Source organism: Helicoverpa armigera, chromosome 5 (assembly GCF_030705265.1).
Source record: "Helicoverpa armigera isolate CAAS_96S chromosome 5, ASM3070526v1, whole genome shotgun sequence".
Taxonomy (NCBI): Eukaryota; Metazoa; Arthropoda; class Insecta; order Lepidoptera; family Noctuidae; genus Helicoverpa; species Helicoverpa armigera.
Genome location: NC_087124.1, coordinates 5,370,439 through 5,393,202, shown reverse-complemented (window position 1 = coordinate 5,393,202; position 22,764 = coordinate 5,370,439). Strand labels below are relative to the sequence as shown.

The 22,764-nt window shown below is 38.1% G+C and overlaps 1 protein-coding gene across 20 annotated transcripts in view; it reads right to left on the bottom strand.

Annotated features, from left to right (window-relative positions):
• Positions 1 to 33: 33 nt before the first annotated feature.
• LOC110381278 (TLD domain-containing protein 2) overlaps positions 34 to 22,764 on the bottom strand; it is an 80,918-nt gene continuing 58,187 nt past the window's right edge. For 14 of the 20 annotated variants that reach the window (XM_049842329.2, XM_049842332.2, XM_049842335.2 and 11 more), the window contains 12 exons: positions 22,618 to 22,754; positions 21,422 to 21,514; positions 19,983 to 20,119; positions 18,765 to 18,927; positions 17,852 to 17,990; positions 17,444 to 17,500; positions 16,432 to 16,524; positions 5,426 to 5,544; positions 4,600 to 4,759; positions 2,385 to 2,559; positions 2,179 to 2,284; positions 34 to 2,088 (listed from right to left, as the gene is read on the bottom strand). In XM_049842329.2, coding sequence (XP_049698286.2) covers positions 1,953 to 2,088; positions 2,179 to 2,284; positions 2,385 to 2,559; positions 4,600 to 4,759; positions 5,426 to 5,544; positions 16,432 to 16,524; positions 17,444 to 17,500; positions 17,852 to 17,990; positions 18,765 to 18,927; positions 19,983 to 20,119; positions 21,422 to 21,514; positions 22,618 to 22,754 — 1,515 coding nt within the window. In that variant the 3' untranslated portion in view covers positions 34 to 1,952. Of the gene's footprint in view, positions 2,089 to 2,178; positions 2,285 to 2,384; positions 2,560 to 4,599; positions 4,760 to 5,425; positions 5,545 to 6,888; positions 7,522 to 10,368; positions 11,271 to 16,431; positions 16,525 to 17,443; positions 17,501 to 17,851; positions 17,991 to 18,764; positions 18,928 to 19,982; positions 20,120 to 21,421; positions 21,515 to 22,617; positions 22,755 to 22,764 lie in introns of those variants that run through there. The other 6 variants (XM_049842327.2, XM_021344680.3, XM_049842326.2 and 3 more) reach the window with 5 other exon arrangements.

Sequence of the window (22,764 nt, the reverse complement as noted above, 5' to 3'; positions counted from 1 at the left end):
TATTCTTGTTTTGATAAAAAATAAAACAATATCTTTCTCAAAAGAATATATTCTCAATTATTATGGCTTGATTTACATTTTAACAACTTAGAATTACATAATAAATCATCACCGATAAAGTAATGTAGCTACAGCAACCGTAAGATTGGAAACCATAACAGAATAAATAAATATTTTAATTCTCACTGCTACTCAACAAGTCTAATGATTATAAATTTATAACAATAATTATGCCGATATAATTTTAAAACCTAAGTTCATCTATTACATTCCTGATGTACACAAACAATAACAACGTCAAAATATTCTGCATGAATAGACGCACGCGCTATATTCTATATTTCATTTAACAGCTGGGATACTTTTTGGTACTTGTACTTTCTACCATAGATATACACAAAAGTTATTTCGCGTGGCCTTTCACAAAAATATATATCTCTTCTAATCTCACATAGGAATATGTCGTATATACAGTACATATGAAACAAAAAAGACGATGCCATTATACTGGCCATAGCGGTATAGTATAGTTAGCGCAGCGATGCGCCTGCGCAGCGCAGCGGCTCTAGCGCGCGTGCTTACATAGGACAAATAAATAATGTTATACGACCAGATAGATCTGAGTAACATCATGCTAACGATTACTAAGCACAATGACGATTACATTCATCAAGCATTCTAAGATAACTATTTAAGATTTTTTTTACTATTTAATTAATAATATTCATATATTGGCTACTCATCTCTGTACTGAAGCGTCACATCACGAACATAATCTATGGTTTATTGTAAACTATGTTGATTGCGTGTTCGTACTCCGTGGACTATCTTAGACACTCTTATAAATGTGTGACATGAATGAAGATATGTTAGATATTCACTAAACTGCCGATCAGCATATTATTATGATGTTAATATTATTAAATCAGTGATAAGTGACAACGCTCCAATAAGTGAAAAAATGCAACCATAATAATCAAATCACAGTACAAGTGTAACATAATTATGCTCACTAACTTAATATTATGACTCAATACAATCAGACACACGACAACATAACATACAAAATCTACTACACAAATTATAAATAAATAGAATATTTATAGTGACAGTGTCGGGGACCCTTGCGCGGGCTTCACACGAGCGGCTCGAAGCTCCGTCACTGGCAAGAATCGGTGCAGCTTGCGCCGCTGCCAACTGAGAGCGAGCTGTCTCCAAGCGTATGTCATCAAGGAACCGGAATCACTTTCATAAAATTAATGCGTGTTACATTGCTCGGTACTGGACACGCCAATAAGTCGGCCTCTAAACACATAGGTAATGATTGATTTGTTAATATATAAACTTCTACATAACATACAGATTTTATAGTTACAAATATGCTTTAATTTCCTTAACAACAATGCACAATATTAATTGTATGAATTGACACATAATAATTATCGGACTGTTCGGGCTTACGAGCGGTGGCGCCAGGCGGCCGACCGCAGCGCCGAGGTGCCGCAACACCAGGAATGTCGTCTGTATGCGCGGCTCGGTCCGTCTCCGTAACTCTCAACTTACATACAAATGACAATTGACTAGGATTAATGCACTTGCTCAGCAGAGCGAGCGGCGGCACTCGTATCCGAACACGCCTCTAAATTCGGAGAGGATGAAAACATTGGTCAGGTTTCAGTACATTTGACTAGAAATGCGCGTAGACGTTTATAATATTGTCTTCATGTCGGCCGATCGATGTTGATCCGCGCCGCTACGTTTCGAGTCACAATGCGAGTACAAAATCGTTTTCAGACTCATCGGTACTAAAGTCGAAAAGACTGACTTGTAAAAGTGTCAAATCTTCGTAGCAAATTTCATAAGATAATCTAAAGCTTATTTTTGATTTGAAAGTAGAGTAGTGGAGCGCTGTGTGCGGCGCGTGCGGCGAGTCCGGCGGGCGGCGGCGGCGCTCAGATGAAGGTCCAGCACTCCATGATCTTGACGATGAAGTCCTCGCGCGTGGTCAGCGGCTCGTTGCCGTACGTCTTGCAGCGCTGCGTGCGGCCCAGGTACAGGTCGCCGTCCAGCCACAGCCCGAACTTGCCGCTGCAACACCACGGAACAGTTAGTATGCGCATGACACTCGTCGCCTGAAAGGTACTCGCAGTTAGTCATCTAGTTTTGATTGATACTCACTCTCCGGCGCCGATGGATATGTTATCGTTGCTGCCGCGAATGAAATACATGTTGTCTCCGGTCCAGCCCCAGTACTTGAATTTGGTTTTCACCGGTGCTGGTGGTTCTGCAATTGAAATCAAATTTTAGCTGACAATCATAAATTATGCTAATGTGAAGCGATTTGGTACTAAAACCATTAACATAAATAGTAAATTGGGACTGACCATCTTTTTGTTCCTTGTTGTCGTCCTTGTCGTGATCCTTGGGCGCGTCGATGTTGGCCTGCGACTGGCGGCGCGCCTCCTCGCCGCTGCACTGGAACGAGAACAGCAGCGACTCGCCCGTGCCGTAGAAGTGCTCCGACGGGTGCAGCGCGCACGATGTCAGAGCGCCGAATACCTACACATTACAAAAACAATTTGTTTATTTATTTTACACTAGCTTTCCGCCCGCGGCTTCGCCCGCGTGGAATTCGGTTATATTGCGGTATAAATCACAACTATAAGAAAACTTCTCATTCCCACAGAAAAATCTAAGAAGCGCGATGTAACGCTGGATACGATTAGTTGTTAAACCAAAACTGAATGGTACACTATATTATACGTTTTCCCTTGTGGAGCAAAAACATGCAGATTTTGGGCCGGGAACACGCTACATAGAGCTGACCATGCGAAAAACAATGTTTTTCTAAGTGTACTCCAGCAACCCTTAGAGTTTGGCCATGTGCTTTATTAATGGTCATTGCAAATGAAACCCTTATAGGAAATTGTAGTCTTTTAAATTCAAATGGGAGGTCTGTTGCAATAATCGGAATCCGAGGAATGAGTACACTTTCACCCTTTGCTGCGCCAGTTAAAATAGTGGCTGTAATAATGTTCCGCCCAAGCTGAGTGACACGCAGCCTGGTACCATGACACAGTCTAGGGGCATCGAGATTACGCATGAGCATCACCGGAACACCTACTTTTAGTTTTAATTTATGAGAAGGCACCCCATTATCGTATCATTTAGCTTCTAAATGTACATGTTTATATTCGTTTGCAATATATTACCTTGTTTTAAACGACACACAGCGCCATCTACAATCCATCCATCAAGTAAACAATATTTTTGTTTTCCCTCGGGAATATCTATTTTTTTCGGGATAAAAAGTACCCTATTATTTAATCCGGACTTCTAACTTTACGTCTGCAAAATTTCAAAGCAATCAGTTCAGTAGTTACGGCGTGAAAGCGGAACAAACAAACAAACAAACAAACTCACTTTCCGATTTATAATATTAGTAAGGAAGTAAGGATGTATACAGCGCTCAATGTGCGCATGATCTTTCAAGGATTACAATTAAACACGTATCTACAAGGTGCGCAAATCGACCACCCACCAGAACTCGCTTTAAATTGATATAAAGTTCACAAGTTTTTTCATATTATTCTGCATGATAGTGATGTGATAGCCAGTCCTCTTTATCGCTCTTATCGATAAAATTGAGAGGAAAACATTCGAAAAGTAACAATCACAATGAATCAAGGTTTTCTTGTGTTTATTTATAAAAACGCAAGGATAAATATTATCGGCATGAGCAAACGCGACCTCTTGAACTTGTGTTAATATATTCTCGTCACGATAATAACAAAGTAAGCAATTGTAATTTGTATCAACTGTGTCTGTAAACACTTAAAATAGTTTACTACAAACATTTCGTAATAATAAATCTATTTTAAGCTGCATTAATCGGTCTAGATTTGGTAACTAACCCGAGGGGCGTTGGCAAACAGCTTATCAATTCTAAAATATTAATATCTTGCATTAGTGAAACTGCATAATCAGATCCAATCCTATCGAAATCGTGACAAAATGCTTATACATTGTAAATTCAAATCTATCCGGTTCTTAACTAGGCTACTACGGAGCTATTTTGTTATGTGACATAAGGCAGGAACTTTTGGAAACTGAAAGTATATTATCCGAAAGTGGCATAGGCAAGCATCGTTTTTGCGTGGAACACAACATCACAATAGACGAAGTTAGCCCTTTAAAGGCCATTATGGCCCAAGTATATCAACAACATAAACGTCAGTTTTTTTTTTATGTGGGATGATATACTTACAATGTTTTTTATGAGCTTGTAGCTAATTCAAAGTCGCGCAGATCGACCATAAGGTTAAGCAAAGCATGGCGTGGTCGGTCCGTGAATATTTAAACATCTTTGGTAGTCGTTACGTTTAGTCAGAAGCCAAAAATTGTGACAATCACCCTCACCGAGGGATATAGGGTTGCCCTTGTAACTGGGTTGATCAGATAGGCTGTCGCTCCATGTGAAACTCTGGTACTGAGTTGCATCCAGTTCGACTGGAAGCCGACCCCCAACATAGGTGGGAAAAGACTAGGCATATGTGTATCTCTATTAGGCAATTTGTTTCCTGTTTCTGTATAACTTACATTGTTGTCAGTGTCCTGTATGACGAGCAGCACGGGGCTGTCGACGCGCTGCATCTTGCGGTACATGGAGGCCAGCGAAAAGCCGTGCTGGCTCGTGCTGAACGCCAGCGACCACATGTAGCCCTGCGCGCGCGCCGGCAGCACCGAGCACAGCTTCTCTCTGAAATATACAGGTTATGCTTCATAACTAGTTCCTTAATGAAGTTAGAGACCTACTAGATATCGTTAGGGTTGCCAAATATACTTTTCAAATCTGTATTACACTAGATTATATTGTAGAACAAAAAATAAAGTACACAGACATAACCAGACATACATGACTGTAGATATTTGGACTTTGTAATGTACACCTGAAGGTTGATAAAGGCTGTCTTTTTCTTGTAAAAAGGTAGTTGGCAACCCTAATTCTGTTATCGTGGTCAACTTTTTTAATTATGGTGAAACTATTGTTATTGCATAACAAAAAAAGTTAACGTCGTCACTTTTACGTGAACCTATTAACCGATATCGATGAAATGAAACAATGATTGTTCTGTAGGCGGACAATATTTCAGTTCTTACGACAGAATTGTTACGGTTCGTACCGCGCCGTGCCTGTAGCGAGCGCGGCTGGAGAAATACTTCTTACGCTGCCCATATCCGATAATCGGTGACCGATTTTTTTATAGGAGAAAATAGAACACACTGATAGCAATAGTGTAAGTCTGCCTCGGGCAGGCAGCCTTATTGGACTAGCAGGTCCTGCGATTAGCAAATTCAAGCAAAGTAACAAACTCCAGCTTTATAATATCAGTATATTTGAAGTAAATAATACGTTGAGGCTTACCTGTGCTCCATGGTGAATACCTCGGAGGTGCCGATGAGGTCGGGCGGCGAGAACTCCATGTCGATGGAGGCGCCCGACGAGTACAGAGCCCGGCGCAGCTCATCGCTCATCGACAGCACCTACACAACGCACTGTTCGTTATATGCAGTACTCACGGCACGCGCTAATCAGATCTCAAATCGAACAAACATGAAACAAATGGTAGCCCCCACAGATGGCTTCAGCAGTACTAATCATTTATGGGAAATGTGGTACTTAAAAGTCGCATAAGCACATAATTCAAAAAGTGCAAGATATGACATTTTGTTATGCAATAGTGAAATAAGAAATTGATTACCTCATTACTGCTTTAATTAAAAGTTATCTGTGAGGGCTCATGACTGCTGAATCAAATGATTGATAATTTATGATCCTACTATATTATCAGGCATGACTTTGACAAGTATTTTGGAAATTGTAACGACTCATGCTTGAATTGAATTGAAAAAAGATTCTAGTTAAAAAATATTGCAATGATAATTGAAGTGAATTAGGTACAGTGTTGCCACTTTTGACGTGCAATATTAATTGTCTAACAGAAAATTATAAATGTAAATGTGCACGTTTTTTATTTGTGTTAATATATTCGTGATTTTATTCCACAAAATAGCTAAAATAATGGTTAGTAAAATGGCAGCACTGATAATGTCTATGACAGAGTCGACAAGATGCACTAGGGGGTGATGCATTCCCGATCTACAGTTCACATTCAACATTCACAGTGAACAGTGCGAGTCGTGCGCACTACTTAGCTAATTACAAATACACAACAACACTAAAGTGTTCAAAAGTTTCTTAATAACATTTACATACTTAGGTACACATATTTTTTGCTGACATATTCATATTTCAATAAGTGTAAATCCTGCTAATGCTACTTTTGTGATAGAGATCTAGCTAGAAGGCGTGTATAGGATAGTATTCGAATAAGAATAATCATATGCAAAATAGAGGTCTTCTAATATGTATCAGACTTGAATCAATAAATAATTTATTGAACAGGGATTTCAATTCATAAAAGACAAATACCTACCGGGTCCCGACATAAATTAAACTTGGAAATGCTAAAGATCACAATTAGCTAATAGTTAAACTTAAATACCAAATTAACAGGCATTCTGAATATAAAATGATTTTGCTTATATTAATTAGCTAGCTCTAGTGTTTCGCGCGTCTGACAACCAGTGCAAGTGTTTAGTAAGCTCAACATATTGCTTAAAACGAGTTCAACAATGTTAATTGGCCAACACAAGTCAAATCATTATACTGTATGTCATAATTAGACTGTTCTCGAGTGTGCGCTATACCTACTTAATTATTTAATGCAAATTTAAAATACCGTGAACAACAAAATTGCCAGTGAACTTGGAATAATGTATAAGTTTTTTTGTTATTTTTTGTTTGTATTGCTATGTTCACCTCACCTCGCATATGGAGTGTATGGTCCCCCGCCTCCGAGCGGCGTGTCCTAGAGTGCCCCGATCGCATACTGAGTGTATGGTCCCCCTTCTTTTAACGCTTGCATTAAACACAATCATTTCGATCTTCCGCACCTTGTCTGCGATTACGGCCGCGAGTCGTCGTAAGAGCCGAAACATTTTGATCTTTTAATTGTCGATTAGTTGCAACACTGGTGGCCTTCACGTGTCGGAATGAATGTTGACCAGGCAATGGGTAAGGAGTTCAGAAGCTTCTTGAGAATGCTTTTTTAAAGCAAGAAGAAACCAGCCTAAGGCTGTATACCTACGGGAGACATGGTGACGGTTTTTTTCACTATGATTATTATTTATTCACCACTACTCCAAAAAATGTCATGTTCCGGGACGTGCACCTACTGCGAGCGATTGCATTCGCGGCGTTGATTACACTGTTTTCCGTCGGCACCTTGTTCAAAAAGAAATGTCGCGTTAATCTCATTTTATCGCCTTTATCTTAATACATTAACCATCAATGTGGTACACAACTATCTCTGGATTATACCTAGGATTACGAATTATTTACTATAGCAGCTAATCGGTAATAAATTGCCACTGATAATACGATTACCTCAGTCAGGGTGTCACCACCATTACCATACATTTTTCACAGACGGATCTGGCTAAGAGATTCCAACCTGTATGACCAGTGTTAGAATATGACAAACCTACGTAGATATGTACGTAATGAATTACAACTGCGAACAGGAAAGTATATGGGAAATTGTGGGAAATCGGAGTAGGTACATGAGCGTGCACGCACGTGTAAGTGTCTATTTACCGTTTTTATTTTGAGAAAGTAGTAGGCAAGAGTAATTCACAATATGCTTGCCAATGAGTTCCCCCTGAAATTATTTTCAAACACTACTATTACGAGTTTTGAAAAAATTGTAAGTCTTGCAAGAAAAATAACATAGGAACCTATATTTAATGTTAACTCATGCACTGCGATAGGTAATAAAAAGGATTAATGATAGCGCGTTAAAAAAAGGAGATCAGCTAGACCTTCCCTTTCATCCCCCAATTATGAGTTATCCTAATTTGCCACTGAGAGTGTAAAAAAAGTACAACAAATGTCAGGATTTCCTAAGCAATTTAAGTTTTTTTTATATATCCTTCCGTATTGGATTTCTACAGAAAAACATTGCCACAAACAAATTGAAAACATCCTCCTTTTTTGGATGGTTTACAAACCATTTTCAGTAACTGGTCCAATGCGGAGTAATGTCAAGATTTGGATAAAAATGCACTATGTAAATCACATGTTATTTGTATTGTGTACCTAAGTTATAGAATTGTAATTGACTTGGAATGAGTAATATTATTACGTAGGCAGACATGTCAACAGGTAATAATTTTCCTGTTATAAAGAACTACATCAAGTAGGTTAAAATTATGTATTTTAGATTTTACTGTATGCGTATCACTTAGGTAATGTGAGTGGAAAGCCCTGTCTGCCTATTTATAACTCACCTCGATAAAAAATACAATTTCGATTAAAATGTGTTATCACTGATGTATAAGTATAATACCTATTAACGTGCAGTTAATTTTAGACATACTAAAATTCTTATAGTTGATTCAAATGGAAATTGCATAACATTAGAAATAAAACGCTGTGTATGAAATTATTAAAACAATAGAAAAAAACATTTTCTTTCAGAAAGTAATTATTTTATATCTTTACTAGATGAGAGATGAATTCAAAGGAAAGGCGTGTTTTACAAGCTTATAAATCCTAATAAGTGAGCGCAGTATCTTACATTTTGGACCGCAACCTAGTACATACAATATAGCTATTAAGATAAGATAATCATTTCCGACATTTTCGCTATAAATTATTTATTACTTAATAGGTTCATTCCTTCGTCAATTAGTAACTGCGAGTATTTTTTTTAAATTAATTTGTTTTCTTGTTTACACTGGAATTTTTTCGTGGGTATGTTTCCATATAAGTAGTTCTAAATTGGTCGAGAACTATTCTATAAATTATGTAAATGATATTCATTAATGTTCTATGAATGTCGCAAGTTAACGGAAAATTTTAATTCAAGATTGATTCCACGTTGCGCTTCGCGCCTACTTATAAACGCACCAACGATTTCGGACAAGGCGTCGACATTGCGATGACTTTACCGACTAACAATAAGTAAGCCTCATGGATATACAATATTATGAAAAACAATGCGCCATCGGCTTCTATACATGGTGTTTCATGATCTGCCTGACCCTTAGGCACATACATTACAGTAAGAATAAATAAATAGTTCTTAGACCTTGCGATTGGACACACGGTAGCTGCTCGCCTCTCTCTCTCTATTTATAGAAGAATTGGTTGCTAATTGCTGTCAACCTGGTGCATCTAGGAGTGTTCTCTATAATCTATGTGCAAAAAAACTGATGCTGTATATCAAGACGTTGGCAAACTTCAGCTAATTCTCCCTACATGCAATAGATATGATAAAGCCAATGTATTTAAGTTATAATACGTCACCGCAACAATAGGCTGGATTATCGTCTATCGCCGGCTAGCAAACTATTAAAAACTAATCGAACCATTTTCTTAACAATCTTATCGGAACATAAACATTGGCGAGAAAAACACGTGGCTAACTCTGCCTACGCTCAATAATTTCGTAATTTTGTGTCACGACCGGAATCACAAGTATATTACATACCCAGAAAGGTTTTGAACAAATATTATACTTTTTGTACAATAAACTAGTAAGTATCTATTTAGCTCGGTCAGACCTCACAGCCAATCAGCCATGAGTAGATTTTTTACTTAAGAATATGTACCTAAATAAAAAACTGAACAAACGTGTTTTCATCCAAGCCCATTTTAAGACCTTGCTTAAATATTAGAACATATATTCAATTCGGTAAACTTTTAATAAATTTTTGAGATGCTTTCTTGACATGAAATAGTAAGGAACGAGTTTATAGAAGCTTTTTTCTCTTGAACCAAATAATGTTATGATAATTTTAATCAATAACTTGTTTTACCACAAATGGAAAGGTCACCAAGGAGTGAATAGAGAGTGGAATCTTAAGAACGCCTGATGATGATAATGAATCACTTATCTTAGTTTCTGTAGTATACGATCCATTTGAACTTTACAGATAAGACTATTATGTCATAATAATTATCAATATTGAATTACTAATAATATAGCATATATTTGTCCACATATTGAACATATATCAAAAAGTTTTAGAGCCGGAAAAGCCAATATCTTCATATTGTTGTGCATACACAGTGGTGTGAAATAATTGTACCTCTTTTAAAACTTGTTCTTTCATTAGTATTTGTTGTTGACGTAATCCCGCCTCAAAGTGAATGAGTCGGCATACAATCGTGTTGACAATTTAACCATCAGCTAGGATCGGTCGTGCATGCGCAGGTAAAGCTAACGGTATACTGCTCACCTTTTCGCCGTCGAAAGTGGAAGGCCTTTCGGTGGCAGTTGGGCCGAGCCGCACCATCTCTATCCATTTAACTGTCTGCATCGAGTACACACGTTTTTACCGACTAAACAAAGGCGAGAGCGCAGGAACGCTCAAGTATGTACGCTCACAAACGATGCACCACAAAAAACACGTCGTCCACATCACAATTGCCAGCGCTTAATTTAGAAATCACCCACGCGATTACAAGGTTTCATAACTAAACAGTGAACACCAGCGTCGCGAGCGTCTGCTTATAAACAAAAGTGGTTTGTGTTCGTTTGTACGTGCCAGCCGGACACAATGAGCGTGTACAAGTCGCGGAAACTACGAACGTGCAGTGGACGGCCGGCCGAGCTCACGCCGTAATTAATGCTTGGATTAAAATATATATCCGAGTGCGGAGCGCGAGGCGAGCACGACGAAGCGACGTCGCTTGGAAACTAGCGGCTAAAAGAAAGGAGCACAACACGCGGCCGCTGCCGACCCCGCTGCCGAGCCCGCGACGTGTATGCGCCGCTGTGAGCCCGCCACCAACACCATACGTGCGGAAACAATTATATCCAGCCCATTAACTGTTTACTGAAAACCACACCACTGACATTTGTTTACGACGCTAACGAGCCTACTCGGGGATTGGAATCTGGGCAAAACGCGACGCGTTATAACACTATTACTCCTTTACCTTACTCTATTGAACAATGATGTAATTAATAGTGTTTGTTAGTTACTCGATAACCATTAAATTGGGATATAACTCATAATTATATGTATAACACTCTGACTATAATTAACGCCAATAGTAAGTCGCAATGAATCAACTCTTTCAGGAGAGTTAACCTTGTGGGAGTAATGTCAATGCTTCATGTCTGCTCGAACCACGCTTGAAGGTTACTCTACCGTAGCCCGAGTAACTATTCAACAACTTCCAACAAACTTATTAGTGGAGTTAGTATCTTTATATTCAAATACAAATTGTGCACTGAAGCTGAATACGATACTTCGGAATCTGAACAACGTTTAAATTAGACAAAAATAGCAATTACAAAGAGAGATATATTCAAAAATATACAGTAATGCTATATTCAATAATTCATTAATTATATTCATTACCTACCTGTTACTTTGGAAGGTCTTATGTGCAAAAGTTGACAGTGATCTTGGTCGCAGGACACACGTTAAAACAAACAAAAATATTAACTGAATTGTCAGTGGTAAAGCATTCACAATGTATTTAATTTTAAACCAGTTAATGGATGCAAGGTTCGCTCACATTGTGGCCTGGCTTGGCACCGCGTATATTGTGTCGAGTGTGCAGATGTATGCAGCCAGCCTTGCACTGCAAGTTATTATTGTCTTAGCACGCGAAAGAAGTGCAGTGTGCTGTGTGGACAAGCAGCCGCTCGCTGTGCTCTATCGTTATAGAATATCTCAAGAGCTTAATAAATCTCCAGACATTTATGCACGCCGAGCTAACAACGATGTTACAATTAGTCGCGATTAACATCTCGGCTAAACGCGGCGATTACGACGGCGACGCTCGGCGATGGCTTTAATTGAAATGTCTCACACAACGCACACAACGTAACATGCAAATTAATAAACGCACCATAAAACATATTGTGTGATATAACTGGGGGTGACACTTCTATTAACTTTATGACTTTTCATATTTAGTGAAATCGATACCACCCAGCTATATTAAGAGTAATCTCATGGCATGTGACATCGCTTCGTTTACATTATGCATTTGCTTGCTGCGTTTATTCATTATTAAGTAGATAAACATTTTGAAAAAAAACATTATTTGCTGTTTAAAATGAAACTTGTTTTTAGTTGGCCAGGCTTTAATTTAATCCGACACCAGTCTAGACCAGATTTGGGAATATTTTTCCGGTTCCAATTGAGTCAAATATTTGCAATATACACCAGCCAATTAACTTTTGTCTTCGAGCTAAAATAGTGCCCCAAAAACTTGATTGGAGACGAAGATAAAGTAAGATCATGAACCGAATTAAATAATATTTTGGTAGCACAGAGCCGATACGCACTAACCCTGAGCTGATCAAAATATTGACACACTTCACAATACAAATACGCGTATTCATTACGTATTACACGCGAAACTATTAACTGCAATTCTATAGAAAGCCTGTCATTTAATCCACCGTTGCACTTTTTCTTTTGTATAACACACCTGACAAAATAATAAGAAGTCTAACAAAGCCTCTGTCTGCAACATTCATTCGTAGAAGAAAAGATTTTTGAAAATAAATCAAATTGCTTGAATATTCAGCAAAGTGAAAGTGACTAACTTATCTCGGGTCATTTCATAAGTTTCTTCCAATATGAAAGTTAAGGCTATGCTTCTATGCTGTGACGTGCATCATCAAATGTATTGATGATAGCGCGAAATTTTGAGATGGTGCAGCGATTACGCGCCTGCTTACTCTTATGAACTTTTTCAAAACCAGTATGATTGATTTAGACATTAAACCATGTCGATATTAAGCAATTTACGCTTAATATTAAGGACAGAAGACATAGAAATAAAATAGGACATTAGAAAGAGGAGGATAGCTAAGTTTCTATGTAGTGCAGTTCTTTGGCAAGATTGGAAGGCTGAATTGAACTTAATACGTGAGGAAACGTCTGTCAAAACAGATCTGATGTGTTACAATTTCAGTACAATACGGAACGGCTAACGTCGAATTAAATTGTCTGTTTAGTGCCATTACACACGCGATCAAAATAAGCGCACATGCTCTTCGTTAATATTTTTGTGTACAATGTGATGTATCGTAACAATCTGCAAATTGTTGAGGATTCCTAACAAAATGGGTTAATAACGTTCCGGTTGTTCAGCATTAAGTAATTGGTTAGTTTCAATTGAGTCTTTATGTGCGTTTGTGGAATATCCCTGCAGTTATCCATCACGAGGACAGCGCTGAACACAATTGGATAATCTCGTTCGTACTGTGTTACGCAGCTACTATCAACCTCAAAAGGTTAAATTTTAATTCGATTATTTTACACGATTTTGAAGGCAACTGTAAATAGTTAATGAATGTAGAATATTATAAAGGTCCTGCGTAACCTTGCATTTGTTATCATTTACGCCCTTCTTGTTGTTCTCGTAAACTTGGCTCGGACCTCACAACACCCGGACCAGACTCATTATTTACTCATTAAGAGTGATAGCGTAACTGCCTATTTTTAACCGACTTCCCAAAAAGGAGGAGGTTATCAATTCGGCCGGTATGTTTTTTTTTTTTTTCTATGTATGTACATCGATTACTCCGAGGTTTATGGACCGATTTACGTGATTCTTTTTTTGTTCGACTCGGAATAGCTGCCAGTTGGTCCCATAGTCATCAGGTCAGGATCTGATGATGGAAACCCTGAGAAATCGAGGGTAACCTTCGAAAGTTGTAGGCATAAATAGGGTAAAAACTTGATACTCAGGTGTACGCCTAAAAGCACTATTCAACAGTGAAGATTTGGAGCTGATCTGATGATGGAAACCAGAGAGGGTCGAGGGAACTCGACAACTGAATATGTAAACTACCTCGTGTTTGGGCTTAAATTATTTGTATTGACAAGACCTTTGCAACATTGAAGGTTTGAAGCTGACCTGATGATGGAGACCAGAGAAAGTCGAGGGAACTCGACAACTGAATATGTAAAATACCTCGTATTTGGACTTATATTCTTTGTATTGATGAGAACTTCCCACTTGTATGGATAGTGACAACTATACGTATCACTGAAAAGCTTTAAATAAAAAACTTTTTTACAAAAAAATTAAACCGACTTCCCAAAACACTAAAAAGCAAAAAAACTATTTTTAGGTGCATCGGCCTAGAAGTCGGTGGCAAAATTAACTTAGTAACATCCATTAGACACCGAATTCTAGGCCGATGCACCTAAAAATAGTTTTTTTTTTGCTTTTTAGTGTTTTGGGAAGTCGGTTTAATTTTTTTGTAAAAAAGTTTTTTACATTGATTTCAAAATATTCCATTTAGCATTTATGACACATTTGCAATTCCAATATTTAATACAATAATTATTTTTTAATTATATTCACAGAAATCTCAAAAAATTCCATCACATCGTCAAGTTTTTATAACTGTGCAGATCGTAAGCGGGACATTATGATAATTTGTAGATATTTAGAAGCAAGCTACATTTTTGGGGTTTATTTAATGTAAAGTTTTGCAAGAATTATATCTCAGCAAGCTTACATTTAGCTCCATTGTGTTTTGTAATTCTTCTTGAAAATTCACTGATATTTTGAAAATAATTGTCAAAAATGTAATGACTGCTACCTGACAATTACACCATGGAGTATTTTAATTTTTGGACGATTGCAAAGCCTGTTGTCTAAACTTTTTTTCCCTGCACTTCTTGCTTTTTTATTAGCTGAAAATATTTTTAATTCATCCTCATAGTGCAAAAAATTGTTTTGCCCGTTTGATCAAGTCAAATCTATCGTGGCCAACCATAGTGAATAACAATCGTCAGATGTATTGTAAATTCATTGGAAATAGTGTCAGTAGGTATCATCTCGACACAATATCTAATTATATATGTATGAAGCTGTATGCCGGTTATGAATAATGTAAGAGGGCCAGGCGCTGCTTAGCACGCAGTTTGTAGTGCGGCGGACATTCGCGTCGACGATATGCCACGCCGGCCGACCGGCGACCGCCGCTTGACGCACTACAATGCTAATGAGCCGTTCTACTAGATCGGTTCTAGTACGCATTTTTTCTATAAGACAAGAAAATTGCAAGTAAACACATTCCATACATTCTGTTGTTTACTAAGCATTATTTTTCAATACCTGAATACAATGACAACTGACGTAGATAAATATGATGTTATCCGTTGAGATATTATTGTTCATAATTTCAAAGAACAGCAAGAACGCCTAAAACAATGGCTTGATTTAATTAAATACTAGGAAAATAGAATAGTGTAATTTGATGGGCAGGTCGGACACAACTAATGAGCTACAATTTTTCGAAATGCTACATGAATAGTGAATGGACTAGTGAAGGAAGATTACACAGCGTCCAGTTGGACGGCCATTGTTCAGCGTCCATTGTAACGTAACCATAACCTGCATGTTCTGCTAACACCATTACACATGTTATGTAACAGCTAATCTTACATATTCATAGAGTCTGAACATATGTACATTCTAAATCCTTTTCAGTTTTAGTAACATGCCAATTTTCATGCGCTTGCCATTTCATGTTCAATGTTAATAAATCGTAGGTCTACTCTAGACAGATCCAGCAATTCTATTAATCTTTACTAGCAGATTTTTTCTTGCATAAACCTTAGTAATAATGAGTCGAAAGTTATTGTAGAATAAAACAGTTAAGCCTTAAACATAAAGTGCATTACCCTAAACAGTAGACAAATGAGAACGTACACAGCTACGAGCTAATGTGCATACTAACATATATCTAGCCTAGGACAGATCGCATAGTAAAATCATTCTGGACATTGGTTGCTAAGAGTATTGGATGCAATCTAAGGGCAGTGCTTAACATTTCACTAACAAGTGCTTGACAATCGCACTACGAGGTATTTACATAGGCTGAACATGACTTCGTACGTATGTATGCGGACTTTAAAATAAATGTCACTTGCCTAAAATACCGAGAGACGTGGATGATGTAACGAATGCATAGTTCTCGAACAAGCTAATCATGGCGGGTCAAGGCTCACGCTCTTACGCGCACAATGGAGGTAAATTAGGATATTTACTCTAGCAGTTTCCTAAATATAGAACTTATATGGTATACCGTTATCGATACCAATTATTTACTATTGACTTACGTGTATGAATGGATTCTTTTATCCAATACTGGGACAATAAACAAGGTTGACGATGACTCACAAATATTCTACGGATTTATGGATGTACTTTTTGTACATTTTACTCGGAACTTCTCGGATTTTTGATATGGCAGGTGACAATAAATTGAAGTGAAGGTATGACGTGGTCATGTTCAGCCCTGGCGGAGGTACCTCCTGGCGCGGCTCCTCGCCGAGCGAGTCGCCCAGCGCCTCGGCCTGGCTCTTCATTATCGAATATATTTTCACGTACGGCGCCTTCAGCAGCTACGCGCATTGTCAATATTAGTGCTTATATGTATGTTGTAACCTTGTAACGTATGCCAGTGTCATCTTGTCTTAAGTGTCTAATACCCACAACTACATAATATTAATTGATGTTAATTAAACATGTAAGAATGTCTGTGTCAATTTCATGTTATTGATAAGTTAATCTAAATGCAGTCTTTATCTAAAATTGTGCAGACTTGAGTAAATAACGATGCCAACATAAATATATTACCGCCAGCTCAACGGCCATATAAAGAATTAGATAAAACAATAAAAACAAAAACATTTTTTCACATTATCTGCCATGTGGGGCTGTGACTGATAGGTAGATGTGAGTTAGCTAGTTCGCACTGCGCACCCAGTCTTATCGCGAGAGTGACGGGCAAACATAGCTCAAGTAAATACCTGTTGCATAACGAACCTTGAGCAAGGATACTACTTCACTGGAACTAATTAGCATTCATGATAACTCACTGAGGGTAATTTGGCAATCGCACTTCAGGTCTAATCGATCTTTATAGGCACACACATTTTGGCCTGTCTACGTGATCAGCTGCAGAAGTTATTATTAGTAACAGTTAACACGTTCCTGCAGCGTCATCAGAACGTTTCACAAACAACGTATTTTACGTCTACCTATAAGGAGCATCATAAATGTTCTGTTTGTCTCGTGCTACTGCCGTTATGGCTTCTCGTATGTAAATAACATCTTTACATATAATTTGTGCCAAAAAAGGATTCGAATAAAGGTACATTGTAATATAAAAACATCCATGTTCAATGTGTACTGTAATGTGGGATGTGAGATGCATTGTCGTTGATAAACGGTGTATAAAAAGCGTTAGTTAGTAATAAAACGGTGTTCAAATAATGTAATGTAGTAAGAAATGTGTTGGAATGAGTTAAGACGACTTACCTCCCAGGACTCGCGGGTCAGGTCGGACACATCGCCCGTGCTGCCGGTCCGCTCGTCCTACAAGTAATTAGTCATTAACACATAGGAAATTAACACAAAACCATCATAAATATGCTCGGAAAATTCTTATCTTAATGAGTGATGACAGGAGACGAGATAAATGTTTGTATGAAAAGAGTGATATATAGAATGCCTATTAATTATTAAATGGGAGGCGTTTTAGTGCAAACAAAAAGGTGCGCAACCTTTGTTCTGACTGGAGTTGACGATGAGTCTCATTTTCCTCATATTTAACACGTAACGTGTGAATTTTTGGACAATATTTGTCTGTTTATTGTACACTAGATTAACATGAGATTTCCTGTGATTAGCCATGACTGATTATAGAGTTATAGCCACGAAGCGTACCTTCTGTCCAGGCTTAGCATCGTCGTCATCCCACTCGGTGTCGCTGTCGATGAGCTCGTAGCCGTGCGCGCTCACGTCGCCCAGCGGCCCGTACCGGTCCGGCACCCAGTGCGTCAGGAACTTAAACAGGTCGTCCACCCTACGAATATTATTACCAATTAATATTAATACAACTAATCACGTTTGGTAAAAACAGTTAAACAGGCTTTCGACACGTGAATAAGGGAAATTCTCCATAATTATTTTTCTTAAACACGTGACAAGCGCCTATTTAACATTTTTGCATAGTTATTTTTAAGTGATTTAGCACATTGTCAAGCGATAAAATAAATTAAGAGCAATAAAATATTTTAACCTTTTATGGCAATTTACATACCTACATATATTTCGCGATGTGAATAGGACATCGGTTACCAAGTCAGGTATTCCAAAATTAGACTTTCACCTTATGCTGAAGCGTTGTTAATTCAAAAAGTTTCCATCTTATATATTTAAATATTCTTATACCATACGTCACTAACTAGGTATTATCCATATTTAATTTTGGAGAGGCGACAGAATTTCAAGGCTACGGGATAGACGCAATAACAATTTAAAATGGAGATTGTAAAATTCTATAGATGTATTACACACTTGCCTATTCCTAGACACTCCCAACCTATACTCGGGCTACATGCGCTTGCGACGGACAGCAACAATTTTATTTAGAATGGAGATTGAGAGAGATGCGGGACTGTTCGAAAGCCTTACCGCGGCCCTGGTACATAAAAGGTCTACGAAGGAACACGATGAATTTTTGTCAGTAAAAGTCTGACACTTCCTCACTGCTGCTAACCCACAGCGGGAGAGGGGTCATTGGATGATTTTTGCCATCGCTAAAAAAAATATTGAGTTAGATGTACTAAACACTTGCCTGTTCCTAGGTACTCCGAACCAATACTCGGGCTTCATGCGCTTGCGGCCGTAAGACATGAGCGGCGTGGTGCGTGGTAGCGGTCGGCCGATCGGCTTGCCCATGCGTAGGCGCAGGTACAGCGGCGGGTCGTCGCTGGGTCGCGCCGGTCGGGGAATTAGCTCTGATGGGGGAAAAAGGGTATTTTCAATTGAAGGATTTTAAAAACAAAGAAGTTAAACGATAACTTGCCCTAAGTTGCACGTAACATCTTCAATGAATATCGTCTTCAGAGTAAACGGTACACATATGCTACTTCCTGGGTAGTCTTCCTGTATTTTGAAATTAGTGGATTTTTTTGTATTCATTTATTACATGAATGTACCAGGTTTTGCCAATAGGGCAGGAAGTGGATCTGTTTCACAGACAATGTTCTAAAGTCCAATATCCGCCCTTTTTCAAGCATTAGTAGGACACGTAATTTCTTTGTGTTATTATCGTTATTCAGGGCACAAGGTTAATCAGGTTTTATATTGTTGACACGAGATTAACTCTTTTATTGCACGTTAGATAAGGCATCAATTTATATGGAACTAATGATTACTTCAGTGCGTTATAAATGTTACCAAAGATCTGTGTAGATTATAATGTAAGGTAATGAACTCCTTTTGAACTTAAAATTGATTAGATTCAGAGATATTGTATTTACGTCATTTTTATAAATTATTTGACGGCTGATTTCGAAGAACAATCTAGAGGTTTTATAAAAACTTATTTTTACAAAAATATGTAGTTTAGCATACTTGTTAACTTGTTAACCAGACCAAACCTGTATCTACTAATAATATAATGAGGAAAAACTGATATTTTTTTGCGGACCAAAGGCTAAAGGCTACAAAAAAATAACACTTCTATAAACCGATTTAAAAAAATATTTATTTCACTGTTGGGAAGCTACAGTATCCTCGAGCACGGAGTTAGGCTGTACTTTATCCGGGCCCGGAAAGTAGTTCAAAGTCAAAGTCAGAAACGTTTATTGAAACTAGGCTAGTTTTTAGCACTTTTTCACGTCAACAATTACAAAAGGACCAAAACCTTTCACCACATCCTAGTGTTATGGCTGGGAAGAAGAAACTTCCCAGCAATACAGCTGTCTATTACAATTTAATTATAATTAAGTTACAGCTATACAATACCCTATAATTCCTTATTTAAAAATAAACAAAAGTGTGTACATACTATCAAAAGAGGCGAAGAGATCAGGCATGTCATCGACGGACACCATGCTGCGGTAGTCGAGGCGCGGGGGCGGGGCGCTGCCGCTGCTGGACGTGGACTTGGTGTGCGAGCGCCCGAACCCGCCCAAGGAGCTGCGTCTATATATACAACCTTATTAAAAAAGTGACTCCAGATTTTTGTTACTGGCATGTAGTTTTGATTAATTTGGCAGAATAAGCACTGCCTGCTGACGTCAAACGCACAATTACGTAGGGTATTTTGAGAGTTGCTACCTCACTGTATCAAATATAGCTGTCAGATGGTTTTACACCTATTCACCACTTATGTTAAATATACAGATACGGTAATTATACAAAAGAACTTGTAGGTACTTATTTATGGTCCTCATTCTTTAATTAAGGTGAGAGATAGAAAAAAAGAAAAGTTAAAATATCCTGCACCTGCAAAAATCAAAACTCAAGATTATTCCAGAGACTTCAGGGTAATCCAATAGCAAATTGGAGACACGCAAGGCACGTCTTATATGGAAGACGTCTTAAGCTAATCATGCCAAAACAGTACATAATACATATGAAAGGGTGCCGGTAATAGAAAGTGATGCGAGTGTTGGTGAACCTAGAACATCATATTCCTAGAAATGAGGTGACATGACACAGAGTATAACGCTATAGGTTCTATCTGGGAAATGAAGGCTAGTACCTAACACATATACATCATGCTCTTTAGCTTTAATAGAGAACAACAGATTGTGACATTATAGAATGAAACAGCCAATCGATTAATAATAATATTTTCATAAAAGTTAGCAATGTGCTAATTTATCGAATTTATAGTCTAAAAAGTAATCTGTTGGCTGTTTTACACTAAATACACTTGAAAAGTACCGCCTGACAAGACAGAATACAAATAAAAAACAAATACATTTATGCCGGTGGATATGCCTAGAAGAGTGATAGATAACGAATAAAAGGCCAGACAGAGACCACGGCGTCATAACAAACGCCTTAATACTTTGACTCATAGCTAAATCCCATATAGCTAGTACGTGCCTACTGCGGGAAGTTTCACACATTTGTCAAACGCGTTATCTATGAGACGATAAATTGACATTTATGTACAGTAAGCTATTTGGAAGTCAATGAGAATAACAAATGATAAGTTATCGCAACACAAATATACATATTTATGTGTTACGGTTACAATAGATTCGCAGCGATCAATAGAGTCAATTTATTTATTTTTATTATGTTTTTAACATAAAGCTAGAACTTATTAATCACGGATAAAACGACGCGACGCAAGAACAAAAACAAAGTCAAAATATTAAGGTTAGCATAGCATGTGGCTAGAACATATGGCGCTGTGGTCTATAGTTCGTCAAAGGCAACACATTACAATCGGGCACATCGAGACTTGCAGCGGAACGTGACGTCACGTACCCCGAAGTAGAAAACACGTCCTGGGGCGCCTCTTCAGACGGGGTCTTACTCAGGAACAAACCGGTACCGAACTCCACTAGGTTCATTGGCGAGCTAGCGGTCAATGAATATAGCGGAGTCGAGTCATTCGGTACGTCCCGGTAAGCATCCACGGTAGCAAAACAAAAATTGACGATTGCTATATTAATTGATTTAGTTCCAGCATGTGTATATGTGTGTCGCATGTTCGTGGCGTCGTTTATTGTTGTCGGTAGCGATTACAACTGCCGTGCAAACATCGTAAACACGGCACAAAACAAACAGTTGTTTGATCACGCTCGTAAAATAATCATATAAGTACAAAAGGGTTAATTGCCATGTTTGCAACATGCTATTCATGACTAATATCAAATTAGTCTTATATGTATTTTTAGTCACAAATTAAAATAATAATGACTGCCACCGACAAACTGTGCCACGATCTGTTTAATGTAAACCAACATTTTGAGTACATTGTGAGCGGCACGTGGATATATTCTTTGCTAAATACTGTGAAGATGTGACACTTATCCCAACTCATATTAACTACTGTAGTGAGTTTTTGAGCCTTTGATTGGCTGTTATTGCCACCAATCAAATAAAAACAAAGCCTGAAACCTTAAAATACAATGTCCAACTCAACTCCAGCATGTGACGAAAGCCAGATATAAGCACTATAGAAGTTATTCTCAAAGATTAAGAGTGAAGTACATAGTAGGTTACATTTTGATTTTGTTACTATGTGCAACAGGATTTTACGTTGACTTTTTATAAGATAAGTTAGGAAATATCATAATAAATGAACAAACAACTTGGATGGAAGTGCTTGATCCATCCTAAGATGATAATAAGAGGCCGGTGGTTATGGCTGAGCGCATCGAACAGTATTTTCCACTGTCAAACAATTATCGACATTGTATTCATTGTAATATAGTCTAAAATCAATTAACACAACAGTCACACGAAGAGCGTCATCGTAAAAAAAGTCAATTGATTTTAGATTTTATTCTCATGACGACAATGTTGATATTAGAATGGCTTTGCTCATCGCCACATTTTCAGCGACCGTAAACATAATCATCATGTTTGTTGTGTCAGATCTGGCCTTAATAAGTGATGTAGACTTAATGTTCTGGGGTTGTTATACGGGCAGTTGAGTGGGTGTGGAAGGGTCGTACCTGTTGAAGACCTTGGAGAAGACGCTGGTGTTGTGGCTGTCGGCAGAGGCTGGGAGGGATTCGCTGTGAGAGCCCTGTGCAGCCTCGCCGGTCAGGCCTTCCACCCAAGATAGTGGGTATGAAAGACGCTTCAGCATCTGTTGGTAG